This window comes from Olea europaea, chromosome 7 (assembly GCF_002742605.1).
Source record: "Olea europaea var. sylvestris chromosome 7, O_europaea_v1, whole genome shotgun sequence".
Lineage (NCBI taxonomy): Eukaryota > Viridiplantae > Streptophyta > Magnoliopsida > Lamiales > Oleaceae > Olea > Olea europaea.
Genome location: NC_036243.1, coordinates 12,720,157 through 12,733,414, shown reverse-complemented (window position 1 = coordinate 12,733,414; position 13,258 = coordinate 12,720,157). Strand labels below are relative to the sequence as shown.

At 33.2% G+C, this 13,258-nt stretch overlaps 1 protein-coding gene across 4 annotated transcripts; it reads left to right on the top strand.

Moving 5' to 3' along the window:
• Positions 1 to 2,135: 2,135 nt before the first annotated feature.
• On the top strand, positions 2,136 to 4,958 carry LOC111397033 (exocyst complex component EXO70E2-like). Of its 4 annotated transcripts, none has more exons than XM_023023702.1 (2): positions 2,136 to 2,341; positions 2,823 to 4,958. In XM_023023702.1, exon 2 carries the CDS (start codon positions 2,850 to 2,852, stop codon positions 4,788 to 4,790), a length of 1,941 nt encoding a protein of 646 aa, XP_022879470.1. In that variant the 5' UTR covers positions 2,136 to 2,341; positions 2,823 to 2,849; the 3' UTR covers positions 4,791 to 4,958. The 4 variants fall into 4 exon arrangements, with proteins under 4 accessions (XP_022879470.1, XP_022879469.1, XP_022879472.1 ...); XM_023023701.1 differs by having other exon boundaries at positions 2,808 to 4,958; XM_023023704.1 differs by having other exon boundaries at positions 2,136 to 2,356.
• The last annotated feature ends 8,300 nt before the right edge of the window (positions 4,959 to 13,258 follow it).

Here is a 13,258-nt window from a genome sequence, read left to right as displayed (position 1 = left end):
TATTTCAGGATTCGAACCCTTGACGCAGCAGCCTCAAGCAAAGTTGGATTTCTCTACCCTCCTTTTTTACCACTTGGAGATGTGCCCTGGGGGCTCATTCCTACCAAAATTTTTTTTTTTTTTTAACCAAATTTTGACATTTTTCTCTTTTTTTTTTTTTTTAACCAAATTTTTGGACATATGTCTCGTACGTTATGCATAAACTACGCTTTGTACTACTATATGTAATCGGAGTTTCAAAATATACTGTTTTTGAGATTCAAATTATAACAACTTTTGTACACTTTAAATTATACTTGGGGTTTCATTGCATAATCTAAGAAAAACAATATAAGCAAATTCTCCCAATATTTTCTAATATTAAGTTCCATCACTACTATGATATTACCAAAAATGAATGACGTTTTATACTTTCTTAAATTTTTTGCAATATGATAAAAGTGAGCAAGAACTTCAGGATGCTACGATATATGCCCAGTAATGCACTAATAGCGCAATAAAAAAAACAAAAAAAAGGGGGTTTCCAAATTTTCTCACATGAAATGTAATTTCTCGACCATACTCTTTTAAATTATTTTCTGGGTCGTGTGTATATCGCATGTTGTAATAAACAGTAACAAGATATTAGTAGCCTTTAGAAAATTTTAGTAAAATATAAGTTGAATTCCATCGATAACCTATACCAATGACAAATATACTCAGGGTTTAGTCCATTTTCTTTATAATATTTATATAAAGCTTATTTCTATTAGGAGACCGGGACACTATAGTGAAATAAACGAAGTTCGACCTAATAATAAATACCTAGAAAGAGTTGAATAGGTGTAACATGTAGAATTTAAAATTAACTAACAATATAATTGCCACAAGTCACAAATTATTGAATCTAGATGAACTAAAAACAATCTTAACACTAGTAGCCAGTCAAGCAATTATATTAAAATACATTTTGAACACCAAACTTTGCAAATACGCTTTAGACTTAACGAAGTCCCCTTTTGCCGGTCCATAACAAAATCATTTATTTCAAATATATAATGAACAAAATCTAACTTCTATCAACCTATTGACTCAAAATCACAACTCTATCTTGACTACTTTGTCACACCTGTTTCTTGAAACACACTATTACTTAGATAAGAGGTTTAGTATTTTAATCCAGTCGTAAATTCCATGGAAATCCTATATAAAATGATCATTGTTATGGTAAAATAGGTACCTCAGTTCTAACTCTATTCTATTTTCTACTCATTCTTTCTTTACTCCTAATTTTATAACAATTTTACAATCTCGAGATTAATGAATTTTTGATGTAATAAATTAGCTTCTGCCTCCGATGGGCAACACTTAGGGTGTGTTTGACAGGGTAGAAATGGAATTGAAAGATGGAATTGGATTTGGATTTTCCAATTTTAGGTGTTTGATACATTTTTTTTTCATGGAATTCGAATTCTTGGTTGTCTTGAAGTTTACACTTTTCTTGGTTTTTAAGAAAAACAATTGAAACAAATTCTAAGAATTATTGTAAAAAAAATTTCCCTTTAAATGACAATTTTCATGTAAAACAAAGTCAAACGAATACCGAAAGATAGATGATTTTTTTTGAATTTTTTTTTTATTTTTTGTGTTGGCAATGTAAACAAATTTAATTCCCAATACCAGTAAAAAAAAAAAAAACTAAATGAACACCAAAAAACACTTTTATTTCAACATTTTTCACGTGAAAAATTACACCAATCAAACACAATAATTTACAATTATTAAGAAAACAATTTTAGACAATTCAATTCCCTGAAATTCATTTCTCAGGCAATTCAATTTCATCTTTACAATCAAACAGATCCTTAGATTTGTTTACAGTCAGTGTATAGGCAGATTCTTGTTTCTTGATCTATTAGGGTATATTCCGCGATTAACCTCTCTCATGATGCTTCAGAGACTGCGCCGTGGGGGGACTCATGTGGTTGGCGTTCAACCTTTTTTAATGTTTGTTTACAGCTAATCGCTTCAAGTCATGAATAAATTACTCGTACGGATCCATCAGGCTGTAAGTAAATATCATAAATGGGGAGTACTAGACTAATCAGAGATTCCAGGAGCATAACTGTTAGTTAATGATACAGTAATTTCTGTCTTAGTCTTACTAATAAGATTAAAATATATAGATGTGCGTTGGGCACAATTCTATTGACTGTTTTTCAAAGAATTTTCCTCGAAGACAGAGGGATCTAAGACAACTCAACAGTTCTAAAGCCCACAAAGATTTAGGCTTTTGCTTCCGATTTCAGAATCAAATCAAGGGTATCAAAATCAAGTCTTGGAGATCAGCCATTTTGCTCAGGTTCATTTTGCTCAGGTTTTAGCTTAAAAGCTCCAATAAGTACTTTTCAGATTTGCTTCAATAGGGTTGTTCATAGTATCCCCTGTTCTCTTCCAACAGCTGTTTTGAGATACAGAGTAGACTGTGTTTCTGCGTTTTTAATTCAAATTTTATGAATTTCGTTCTGGGTATAGCAAGATTTGAATTTCTTTCCCTTGATTTTGGCAGCAATTTGAAAATATACTTATAATATATGTATGTGCTTCTTGTGAAATTCTTTACGGTGCTGGGCCATATTGAATTTGTTTTGCTCCTCTCGTTTTTGCAAATTTGCTTAGGATTATTTTATATTTCTTTATTAGTTGCATTTGATTAGTTTTGTGGGTGGATATGCTTGAATTTTATTTGATTGAGAAAAGAGGGTGTGACTTTTAGTCTAGTAATTTCAAAATTTATATTTGGATTTGTAAGATTTCTTGAATTTCAGATTGTTGAATGATAGGGAGACTGTAAACCTACCATCGCAGAGATGGAAACAGAAGAAGAACTGATAGCTGCTGCGAAGCAAATCATGAAAGCTCTTGAAACGAACAAGAATTTGACGGATGATGCTAAGAAAATCTTGTCGAATCTAGGCATGCAATTGTGTGATATAACTAGAGAGAACGAACAGAAAAATGAGGTAGTGAAAGAAGATGGACTTAATGAAATTGAGCAGCAGCTTGATTTGATACAAGATAAGGTTCTGAGTTGGGAGAGGGATCAGTCGATTATATGGGATTGTGGCCCAGAAGAAGCTTATGAGTATTTGAAGGCTGTGGACGAAGCTCGAAAGTTGACTGAGAGTTTGGAGAGATTGAGCCTAAATAATGGTTGTGAAGACACAACACTTCTGCGTAGGGCTCATGATGTTCTTCAGATGGCTATGGCAAGGCTTGAAGAGGAGTTTAAGCACTTGCTTGTTCAGAATAGGCAGCCTTTTGAACTGGAGCATATGTCTTTTCGATCGAGTGAAGATGATATTATGGAGGCAGGGTCCGTAATCTCGTCAGGGGATGATTCACTTGAAGATGTAGTTCAAAGAGATAGTATGAGCCGAGGTCCGGAGGAATACATCATCGAATTGGTACACCCAGATGTGATTCCAGACCTGAAAAGTATTGCCAATTTGATGTTTGACTCGAATTATGGTCGGGAATGTACTCAAGCATTTATTGGTGTCCAAAAAGATGCTTTAGATGATTGCATTTACATCCTTGAAGTGGAGAAACTAAGCATTGAGGATGTGCTTAGAATGGAATGGAATACATTGAACTCCAAAATTAGGAGATGGATACGGGCTATGAAGATTTTTGTGCGGGTCTACCTTGCCAGTGAAAAATTGCTGACTGATAAGATTTTTGCAGATCTTGAATCAGTTAGTTCAGTCTGTTTTATTGAGTCATCAAAAACTGCTATTCAGCAACTTCTAAATTTCAGTGAAGCCATAGCCATTGGCCCTCATCAACCAGAAAAGTTGATTCGAGTTCTTGACATGTATGAGGTGCTTGCAGATCTGATTCCCGATATTGATACTTTATACTCTGATGACATGGGATCTTGTGTTAGAATTGAATGGCAAGACATCTTAAGGAGATTGGGTGATTGTGCAAAAGCAACTTTTCTTGAATTTGAGAATGCTGTTGCCTCTAATGTGTCAACAAACCCTTTCCCAGGTGGCGGGGTCCATCATCTCACTAGGTATGTAATGAATTACATCAAGACTCTTGCTGACTACCGGGAGACCCTTGATGCAATCTTGAAGGACCACGAGAGAGAAGATCCCATTTCATTCTCCCCCGACATGAGCCCAGTCAGTGACGAGGAGAATACTGAAGGAAAGTCCTCGGTTTCTACAATGGCTCGACACTTCCAATCCCTCATTGCGATTCTTGAATGCAATCTTGATGACAAATCTAAGTTATACAAAGATGATTCCTTACGGCAAATATTCTTGATGAACAACATACATTACATGGCTGAAAAGGTGAAAGGTTCCAAACTCAGAACAGTACTAGGTGATGGATGGATTCGGAAGCACAATTGGAAATTTCAACAGCATGCAATGAATTATCAGAGAGCTACTTGGAGCTCAATCCTGTCCTTGCTCAAGGATGAAGGGATCCAAAATCCCAGTTCAAATTCTATTTCGAGGACTATTCTCAAGGAAAGACTGCAGAGCTTTTATCTTGCATTTGAGGATGTTTATAAGAACCAGACGGGATGGTTAATTCCAGATAGCCAGCTTCGAGATGATCTTCATATCTCAGCATCACTCAATATAATTCAGGCTTATCGGACTTTTGTTGGAAGACACATCAATCATATTAGTGAAAAGCAAATTAAATACACGGCTGATGATTTAGAAGACCGCCTCTTAGATCTTTTTGAGGGATCCCAAAAATCATTACACGGAGGACATAAGAAGTGATTTTGAAACACAGTATTGTATTAGATTAAGAGATACTCTACCAATTGAGAAATTTTTTTCACAATCTGCCTGTCTTTTGCAACGTATTATAAGTGGTCGAAAGAATGCCATTTTTTTGTAACTTGTATTCACTTGTTTTGCTAATAGGACTTTGAAATTTTGAGCATTTCCTGGTGTTACGAATTGTTCATCTATTTGCTGATTACTGGAGACACTTCGTGGCCATGTATTCTTTCATATTATTATCTTGTCTGGCATTGATTGGAAGGACGTTTTGATGAATGCTAGTTTGTGAAAAGTTTGGCTAGTTATGTTGATGGCTTCCTAGTAATTGATTCCCTCTTGCGCTGTTGCAATTGCAAAATCTGGACAAGAACCAGAGGAACCTTAAAATAATTAGTTTTTCTGGTAAATAAGACTGCCAAAGAATTATTTTTTTTGGAAGTCACAAGAAATTATCGGTTTTAATATATTGAACTGTGTGGGCATTCATCATTCATGTTGGGAAACTATTAATTTGTCATGTGAATCAACATATGTAATTAATTGTGTACAAAGGCAATAAAAGTTGGGAAAATTTCATAAGTGAGAGATTAATTATGCTACATTTCAAAAACAAGAAAACAAGTTTCAAATTTCAAAAATCAGTATTTGCTGATTACTGGAGACACTTCGTGGCCATGTATTCTTTCATATTATTATCTTGTCTGGCATTGATTGGAAGGACGTTTTGATGAATGCTAGTTTGTGAAAAGTTTGGCTAGTTATGTTGATGGCTTCCTAGTAATTGATTCCCTCTTGCGCTGTTGCAATTGCAAAATCTGGACAAGAACCAGAGGAACCTTAAAATAATTAGTTTTTCTGGTAAATAAGACTGCCAAAGAATTATTTTTTTTGGAAGTCACAAGAAATTATCGGTTTTAATATATTGAACTGTGTGGGCATTCATCATTCATGTTGGGAAACTATTAATTTGTCATGTGAATCAACATATGTAATTAATTGTGTACAAAGGCAATAAAAGTTGGGAAAATTTCATAAGTGAGAGATTAATTATGCTACATTTCAAAAACAAGAAAACAAGTTTCAAATTTCAAAAATCAGATTTTTATTAAAAAATAATTTATAATTTAATTAATTAATTAATTATTTTAGTAATTAAATATATTTAGGTCACAGATTTATATGATTTGGTTACAAATTAACGATTTAATTTGTTACTTATTATTTTTTGGTCACAAATCAAAATTTTTATGTTATAAATTATTTTACGGTCACAATTCAAAATTTTTATAGGTCAGAATTTGTTCATCGGTCACAAATCAAAAAATTTCTAAATCACGATTTATTTATTGGTCACAAATTCTAAATATTACAAGTCACAGCTTATTATACAGTCACAAATTATCGATCACAGATTAACAATTTTTTAGGTCTTACATTATTTTTCGGTCACAATTTATCTTTTTCATTAGTCACATATTATTTATTGGTCACAAATTAACCAATTTAATGGTTACAATCAACCAAATAATTTGTGACCACCACCAACACTTACTATTCAGAGTCACAATTTTTAGGTCACCTATCCGATTATGAGTTACAATTGTGAGTCACAGACACAATTTTCAGGTTACGTATCCAATTGTGAGTCACAATTGAGAGTCACGGTCATAGTCACAATTTTCATCGCCACCACGGTGACAGCCACACACCAACACCACAGTTGGAAGTCACAGTCACGGTCCACAACGACCACAACCGCCCGAAATTATCGTTGCCACGCACCAACACCACACTCTTTCACAGATGGCCAATAGATCCACAACACTCTACATGTCCACAAATCGCCACTGTCATCATCACACAAACACCTCCACCAGATCTCCGCCATACAAACACCTCCACCAGATTGCCGCCGCACAAAACCAAATCACCTCCACACATTATCACTATCACCATTACCGCCACCACCCCAAACCACCGCAAAACAATACAAAACTATTGCCTATTTGCCATTGCACTAACCACCATCACCACTGACCACTTGTGACCACCATTCACCGCCAACGCCGTCGCCAATGGCACCACCATCAACATCACGGCCAGCAACACTACCTCATGTACCAAAATCACAACCACTATCTCAATCACACCACTATCACCACATTTACCAAAAAATCCCCTAATCCAATGTAGTCGTCGCCACCACTTCATTTCTACCACTGTCTTGTGAACAATAACTACCATGCCTCCTCAAATTCACGACAAACAGCAATCGAACAGCGGCGTCTCAATAGTATCTCTGGGCACAGTGGCAATGGGAGGAACTGGTAGAGATCTCAAGCGGCGTCTCTATAGCGGCGCTCATCGCTGCACAAAGGTTGAGCCATCGGCGACTTGTCCAGAGACGAAGGCGCTTGCGGTGTCCATCGGAGCAACTCCATCGTCGTCCGCCGAAGTTTGAAAATGAGAGAGGAAGAGAGGGGCGGCGAAGGCGGCTGTAGAGCGAGAGAGGGGAAAATGAAAATAAAATTAGGGTTGGATAATTTTGTATTATAATGTTTAATTTAATATTAATTAATTAAAAAAATTTCTGATTTGTGAAATATTAAACATGGCATCTTATTTATGAAATGTGAATTTTTAATCTATTAGAATGTGTAATTTCCACATAGTTTTGCCCAAAATTAAAGTGATATAATAAAGAACTAAGTATTTGGGCCTAAGGCATCTAATTAAAGTATGGGCCTGATTTTATATGAAAAGACCATATTCTTTTAAAATTGCATTTTTTAATGGACGAAATATATATGTAAATTATATATATAGGTTTATGGTTTCCAATTTATATACAACTTCACATTCTTTGTGTGGTTCCATCAATATAAGAATTATAGAAAAAACATATTAAAAATGAAGATCCAAAATCAACTATCAAGAATAGGCAATTTACAATCAAGAACAAGAATCAAAGAGTTTAAGGAGGCAAAATTCAAAGTTGAAAGCAAGAAGGGATTCGAAGTTGATTTTCAAAATTCAGAATCAAGATCCAATAATAAAGAATCATTCTCAATGAATTAAGGTATGTTCCGCATCATTAATTTTCTTGGTGATTAAACATGGATGATTTTGACAATAAAGTAATTAGGTTTACATTTTATTAGGATTTAAAGTTTCATAAAATTTCAATTCAACAAGTGATAATATAGTCAACTCTATGTTAAACCATTGAGATTCCAAAAACTATTTCAATGATGAAATTCTTATATTGGGTTTTACAATTCTTTAATTTTAAGATGCGAATTTTTGCCCTAAGTTTTGAATTTAGATTTTTATGGTGTTTTTTCAAATTTGATAATTTTAGGAATGAATTGTCGAATTTGAGTAAGGTTACTTGTTATTTTTCAAATTAATTGATAAATTCTTGAGTGGGTTGCTTGTCACATCATTACTTGGTACTTGGAATATGTGGCAATAGACAACCTCTCTCTCTTTTTTCTTTTTCTTTTTTTTCCAATTCATATTTATTGAGGCTTTTTGGTGGCATGTGTAATTGGTATTTTATGGAAAGTAAGTTCAGAATTATAGCTGCATGAGGCTATTGGAATTGGACAGTGCGCTGCAGGGCGTTGTAGCACACGTTTTCGGGCGCTGACTTGCTATCTCTTTTTATTTTTTCTGTTTATTATTATTTTTTAAATTTTTTGGTTTATTAAGAGTCTCTTTGGGAGTGATTTTGAAATTAATTTTTTGACCGTTAGAAAAAAGTGGGGTCCACCTGTGAGAGAAGAAGTCAAATATAATGACTGAAATAGTGAAATAACGGTCAAAAAATCAATTTTTTTGAGAAAAAATCGCTCCCAAACAAGCCCTAAAACAAAAGAAGGTTAAAGAAAAAAGTAAATAAATAAAATATTTAAGGGGAATCAATTTCAAATCTTGGTATTTAAAGTTTCTTTCGGATTTTTAATTTTCTAAAATAGATTAGTTGAAACAACATATTATCAAATTAACCTTTTTTGCCTAAATTAATTTATTTGAAATATTAGGTAGGTTGTGTGTACGTGATTCATGCGGATATTCACCGGTCCAAAGGAAAGTCAATATTTGGCAGAATTATTTGCACACATGTAGTGATAAATATGTGACAATTGTAAAATTTTTCATTATGTGAACATTGAGTCGATCTAAGAATAGATTTGTTGTTTGATCGAATTTATTGTCAATATTTGATTACTACACCAAGAGTACCACTTACAAGTTGATATTTTCATCCAAAATCTAAATATAGATGTTGTGCTCAGTTTCTTGTTATGAGACCCACCATTATTTGAAATTATTGATTGTGCAATATGAATTTTCATGTGAACACGTTATGTATGTTTAGGTTCTCTATTCAGTTAATTCAATATCTATTAGCATCAATTCAGTTTCTATGCTTGAACTAAAGTTTAAGGGCTCGAAAGAGAACGTCTGTATCGTTTTTGGCGACATGGATCTAGACTTTGCTTTGAAGACCGAACAATTCACTACTCTTAAGGATGAGGGTTCTGCTAATAAAATGGTACTCGAATAAGTTTCAAATAGCATAAATTTTTTGATCATAAAGCATAAAACTCTAGCAACATTCAGGGGCACTCTGTATAATAAGGTAACTGTTAAGAAATTTGTTAAATAAATATTCCAAAATGCTTTGCGAAGAGACGATAAGGTCGAAACTAGTATGCATCTAGCAAACTTGATTTCACTAAAGTATAAGGCTAAAAAAAATAGGGAATACATTACGGATGTGTCTCATCTTGTTTCAAAACCAATAGTGTTAAAGTTTGAGCTGTCTGATGACTTGCTCGTGCATAAGGTTTTGATTTTTCTTCCTGCACAATTCGATTAATTTAAAGTCAGTTACAGCTATCAAAAGGGGAAGTGACTTTTAGTGAGCTCATTTTATATTGTATGCAAGAAGAAAAAAGTCTAAAGCAAGAGAGAATTGGAAGTACTCACTTGGCAAGTACCTTTAAGGACAAGTTAATAAGAAAGCTGCATCCGATTTGGTTCAAAAGAAACAGCAAACACTTGAAAAGGATAAATAATCTAGTTGTTACTTTTGTAAAAACCTATAATACATGAAGAGAGGTTGTACTAAATACCATACCACGCTTGGCGTGTAAAGAAAGTACACTTCTCATTTTGGTTTGTTCTGTGATTAATTTCGTTTGAATGCACATTTGGTGAATAAATTTTGGTGTCACTACTTGTATGAGTGTGTCCATGCAAGGTTGCCTAAATTGCCAAAAGCTAATTGATGCTGAAAGATTCAACTATGTGGGAGCGATGACAGAGTAGTTAAAGTTGAATACCAAGAAACATTTGGTGAATAAATTTTGGTGTCACTACTTATATAAGTGTGTCTATGCAGAGTTGCATAAACTGCCAAAAGCCAATTGATGCTGAAAGATTCATCTTTGTGGGGGCAATGGCAAAGTAGTTAAAGTTGAGGCTATAAAGACATTTATGTTATTATTAAATATTGGTTATTATTTGAATTTGAAAGAGACATTTGAGGTATTGTCTTTTTAGATGACATTTGATTTCTGTTTTTACATTGAATAAATTCGGTTAATATTTTCAATTGGAAATAGTAAATTCACTTTTTTTCTTAATTCAAATATTATGTGTACCAATCCTTTATCTAGTTATGATAATCTATATTTGCTTAATACTATTACCACTTATAAAGAAACATTGCATATGCATTCACGTGGTATTAAACATAAACTAATCGATGAGAATTCCGCTTCATTATGACATAAGCAATTAGGTCATATCTTTCAAAAGAGAATGGAAAATCTTTTGTTAAAAGGAATTATTGATTTCCTTAATTTTTAGACTCAAGTGTTTATGTTAATTACATTAAGAAGAAACAAACAGACATAAGGAGATTAGGTACCAATAAAACTTTGGACGTCTTAAAACTAATTTATATGAATATCTATGAGCGATTTTCTTTGATTTCTTAGAATGGTGAACAGTAATTTATTATGTTCATAGGTAGATTTTTCTCATTTTGGCTACCTATATAGGAATGACAATGGTTCAGTTCGGCCAAAATCATCACTGAACCGTCAAATTATTTGCCATATCATAACCGCACCATAACCACGTAAATCGGTTCGGTCCGATTTGTATCTCGGTTCGGCTCGACTAATAACCACGAAAATAAATTATTTTTTATAGGTTCATTTGTCAAATTGATATAAAACAATTTATGAAAAGAGAGTCAATGAAAACAAAAACACAATATTCCAAATGAAAAGCAAACATTATCTCAAATTCCAATTGCAAAATACAAATTTGACAAACAATATTATGAATATAACAATACTAAACTTTTCCTTCATTCTTGATTATTGTGCATTGTAGTTACTTAATTCATGCTCAATAATTCAAAACCTTCAACTTTAACTCATATTCTATCTTCATTTTTCCCGACAACTCTTACTAGCATAAGTTAGCACTCAAAATTAATTCCTATATTGTAATAAGAAATTTAAGTAGAGAATACAACGATACTACCTAATTCAAAACAGTTTTAACTAAAATTTAAATAAAAAAAATATATCTCTTCGTCAACTTCCTATTCACTAAACCTTGTCATCCTTAATAAAATAATTGTTTTTTTAAGCAGGTAATCGGTTCGATTTCGGTTCGACAGCATAAATACCACATCCGCATCGCTACGAACTGGTTCATTAAAATCAAACATCATATCCGCCCCATTGCACTATCGATTCATTTTTTCGTCCCATTCGGTTCGATTAACCGTAATTTTCGATTTTAACGGTTCAAATTGTCATCCCTATACCTAAATCTCATCTATGAGAAATCCCAAGCACTGGACAAGCTTAAGGCCTGCAAGGCTGAGGTTGAAAATCAACTAAGCAAAAGAATAAAACAGTCAGATCTGACTATGGTGGTGAAACTATGATAAATATGACGGATTAAGAGAACAATGTCCAGATCCTTTCGCTAAATTCCTAGATGAATGTAGAATTGTCCCACACTACACCAGAATCTCTCTCTAAGTTGTAGCAATAAAGAATACAGCTTAAATTCTCAATAGATTTTCAAGTAAAGTAATTGTCAAAACCCCTTATGAACTTTGGATATGCAAGAAGCCTAGTTTGAAACATTTACATATTTGTGGTTGTCTAGTTGAGGCAAGGCTTTACAGGCCTAATGAAAAGAAACTGGATTCCAAAATTGTCAGTTATTATTTTATTGGATACTCTGAAAGGCCAAGGGGTTACAAATTTTATGATCCCACTATAAAGTCAATTTTTAAAATGAAAAATGCCCAATTCGTTGAGGATGTAGAGTTTGCGAGGGAAGATAAGGTTAGGGATTTTGTCTTTGAAGATGAATATTAAATATTCTTTCTATTGTAATTGACTATGATCTGGATTAGGAACAAATTCTTGCTTGAGATCTTTTTCAAGAAGCAATTTTGGATCAAAATGATATTATAAAATCTAATGCACAATTAAAAGATTGTTTCGGAAGAGAAAATCCAACAACCTCAAAAACAAATGCTAGTAAGAAAATTCACTAAAGAAGAGAAAGACAATTTAGATAATTTTATAACCTTTCTCTAAGAAGATAAGGATGGTATTGTATTGGTGGAAGAGACCTTATCAATAAACTTTCATCATTAATGCAAAGAAATAATTCTTAAAAATAGATTAATCGCATGAACAGAGATAAAATTTATGAGTAACAACGATATTTTGGGAACTCTCCCTTGCCTGAAGGTGCGAAACTCATTGATTGCAAATGGATATTTAAAATCAAGAGGGATTCGAAGGGTGATGTGGAGAGATATAATGCTAGTCTTGTTACAAATGACTTAACTCAAAAAGGAAGGCATTGAATTCAAAGAGACTTTCTCTCTTGTTTCTACGAAAGTCTCTTTTAGAACTATTATGACATTTGATTTTAAGCTACATCTGATGATTTACAAATTAAAGAAATCCATTTATAGGCTTAAACAGGTTTCCCGTCAATGGTACACAAATTTCATCAAATAATTATCTCGTTTGGTTTTGAGATAAATACAGTTGATGATAGTATATATCACAAGTTCAGTGGGAGTAAATATATTTTCTTGGTATTGGATGTCAATGACATACTATTTGCCTGCAGTGATATAGAATTATTGGATGAAACCTAGAGATTTCTGTCATGGAATTTTGAGATGAATGATTTTGGCGATGCCTCTTTTGTGTCAGGGATATAAATACGTTGGGACCGTTCTCATGGTATATTTAAATTATAACAAAAGAGTTGTATCGATAAAATTCTTAAAAGATTTTAGATACATGTACGTAAACAAGATGACACCCCTATTACTAAGGAAGACAAGTTAAGTCTCAATTAATACCCCAAGGATATAAACTTAAAGAAATGAA